This window comes from Eurypyga helias, unplaced genomic scaffold (genome assembly GCF_000690775.1).
Source record: "Eurypyga helias isolate BGI_N326 unplaced genomic scaffold, ASM69077v1 scaffold4404, whole genome shotgun sequence".
Classification (NCBI taxonomy): Eukaryota; Metazoa; Chordata; class Aves; order Eurypygiformes; family Eurypygidae; genus Eurypyga; species Eurypyga helias.
Genome location: NW_010246787.1, coordinates 46,605 through 49,556, shown reverse-complemented (window position 1 = coordinate 49,556; position 2,952 = coordinate 46,605). Strand labels below are relative to the sequence as shown.

Below are 2,952 nucleotides of genomic sequence, written 5' to 3'. Positions count from 1 at the left end.
TTTATTCCAAAGCTTCAAAGCTATTTCACGTCAAGAAACACGTGTGATGGGTGGTTCAGAGGGCTTCTGTGGGTCCAGCGGTGAAGCAGAGCATCGCTGCACCCCTCTGAAACACCCTCCTACTGGGGACCGCTGCGGTTCCATCACAGGAACAAGACTGGTTTCATCACCGGATAATTTATAGGATAAGGAAGAAGGAAACAATCATAAAGGATGGAGACAAAATCCTACCATGCGGTTTCGGGAGCAGAGCCAGCAGCTCGTGCCCCTGTGTGACCAGAGATGCAAATCCCAGTTGCCACCCCAGTCTGAGCTCCCAGCGTAACTGGTTTGGTGACTCCCAAGGAACATCAGTCCCACCAAAAACCACAGAAAGCAGTGAGGGGAATAACTCTCCTGCCCAGTGAATCAGAACAGCTTGAAGCACGTGTGAGCAAAAGCAGAGCAAGCGCTTCCTACCTGGTTCATCCTCTGACTCATCCTCATCCTGCTCCACTTTGCAGCCCTGGACACCAGGAGAGGCTGAGGACTGGAGGGAGATGAAGGATGGTAGCTTTTGCAGCCAGCTGGTTGGCGTGATGTCCGTCTCTTTCCAAAACTTCACCTCTTGCTCCATGCTGGAGGGTCCAGGTATTTCCCCATCATCGTGGAGCTGAGCTGGATCATTCCTACAGGAGGCACATGGCAAAAATAGTAAGGAAAAAGAAAGCGATCCCACTTGGCAATGCTGGACACGGCATCATGTGCAGTGGAAGAGGCTGGGGTGAACCACCACAGCCAGACACGGAGGCTCCCTGGGCTCCATCCCAGGCTGCTCCATATCTCTGATTTCCCAGGAGCTAGCTCAGATTCAACCGGAGTTTCTCACTCCCCAGCCGGATTCCCCACCCTGTGCTTCCCTGCAAAGTTTCCAGCTCTTAGATGTTCATGGAGGTGCTGGGCTCCTGTTCGGGTGCTGGCTGGGCAAAGCGAGTGGAGGAGAGGGGACATGGAGGGCGAGGGGAGCAGGATGGCTCAGAGATGCCCCGCTGGGCTTGGCTCAGCCCCAACCCTGACGCCCAGCTCCAAGCCCAGCTAAGATGACACTTCAGCTCCTTCGACATCTCCGACGACGGTGCCAATAAAGGAAAAAAAGCTCCCAAGCAGCTTCCAAGCTCAGGCATGATCCCTTCCCAGCAGAGGATGCCAGGAGCTGTCCCTGGGATGGGAGGAGGGTGCCTCCCCACAGCCCAGCTCTGTGTTCATGCCTCCTTACCTAAAAAGACCAAGGAGCTATTTTACACCTCGTTCACACCGGGGACGTGAGCTGGGTGTCATTCCAAGGCTCTTCTGTCACTCGGGATAAGTTCAGAGAGCCCGCTGAGTGCTCACCCCCCTCTGCTACCTTACAAGGCAGGGCCAGGATGAGGCCCAGGACCAGGCAAGAGCACGGACCAGACAGACCAGCACAGCTCCAAGTCCCTTCGTTCCCATCCCACCTTCACCCCCACGTCCTGCTGCGAAGAGCTGTGGAGGAGCTGAGCATCCAAGCCAGTATTTTCTCCTCCTGCTAACCACGATTTTTAAGATTTTGGCTTTTAAATCTACATTTCAATTTGGGTTTAATTTTAATTACGTTGGGATGGAGTCATTTTGCAGGCAGATGAGGGCTGAGGAAGGCAAGGCTGTGCCAAGCTCAAGAAAATCTGTGTCCCTGTGGGGATGAGGGACCAATGTGTCCCTCAGCCTGCAGGCTCCATCCCAGCACCCAAAATCATCATCATCTTTGCCCAGAAAGAGCTCAGATAGCTTCCAAGGATTAACCAAGAAATATCAATATCAAGAGGCACAAAGCCTGTTGTATCTCCATCTCCATCTCCATCTCTCCTTCTTCAGGGGAGGACTCCAGCCCTGACAGCAAGTCCCCCCATGCCACTCTGATGGCTTAGGTCTGCTCTCTGCCATGGGTTGGAAGACAGAGGACGAGGGATGATGCTTTCCATTTTCCCACAGAGCTATGGATAAGCTGTACCCACTTTTGATGGTGGAGTCTCCATCAGGGCTCCTCCATCTCCTAGGTGAAAGGCCTACAAAAGCCTCAGAGATACCTGGAGGCGATGAAGCCCTGGGCAGAACATTTCTAAGGACGAAGATAGCCATACTCCAACGGCACGAATTGGGTAGCAAGATGGGAGCTATCTTCTCTTTTCTCACCGTAAGTTCTGCCTGGAAACCTCTCCCTCGAGCACAGACCTTGCCCAAACCTGTTGACCGCAGTGGCTCTATCAAGAAGGCGCCACAGGGACCGACATCAACAACATCTTAAACCAGCACACACATACATCCAGAGGAAACATCCAGAGCAGGCTGAGAAGAAAACTGTTTAAGAGCAGCAAAGAGAGTTTCTTCTGCTCCTTCCTACCTGCCCGTCTCCTCCCAGACCCGTCTCCACTTGGAAGGGGGGTCGCTGCGGTCTCCATCTTCTGCCTCTCTCAGGTGACGCTTCTTCTGTGGGTGCAGCAGCTTGCACTGGGCACCCCTGGGGCAGATGCCTTTCTTGGCAAAGTCGGGGCAAACCAGTGTGTGCTTCTTCTTGCACTGCAAAGGAAAAAGAGAGGAAAATTGGGAAAGGCAGGAAAAGTCCTGAGTGGAGCACAGATTCCCAGAGCTGGGCTCCTTCAGGTGACCCCACCACGTTGCTAAAGGAAGACAAGGATGTTTTGGTGCTTTTTTCTCTTTATCAAAATACCACTCCATCCAAAACATTACTAAAAAATGTTATTCTCCTCTGGGAGATGCTACACACTCATCCACAGCTTTCCAAGCACCTGATTTTAAGGAATCAAAGCACCAAAGTCTTAACAGCAATGATCTACCGTCAAGGTGGTGATGCTGGGTGGTCCCAATGAGTTTAACTGGGCTGGAGAGGCTGGTTTCAGAGAAAACATGGGGTTTTCCTGTCCCAGGCATGCT

General features: G+C 52.6%; 1 protein-coding gene across 1 annotated transcript in view; it reads right to left on the bottom strand.

Moving 5' to 3' along the window:
• Nucleotides 1-459: 459 nt before the first annotated feature.
• Nucleotides 460-2,952, bottom strand: part of LOC104508793 (zinc finger CCCH domain-containing protein 3-like) — a gene marked incomplete at both ends in the record, with an annotated part of 45,768 nt that continues 43,275 nt past the window's right edge. The window contains 2 exons of the mRNA XM_010150525.1: nt 460-668; nt 2,402-2,577. Of these exons, the coding sequence (XP_010148827.1) occupies nt 460-668; nt 2,402-2,577 (385 nt within the window). The remainder of the gene's footprint in view (nt 669-2,401; nt 2,578-2,952) is intronic.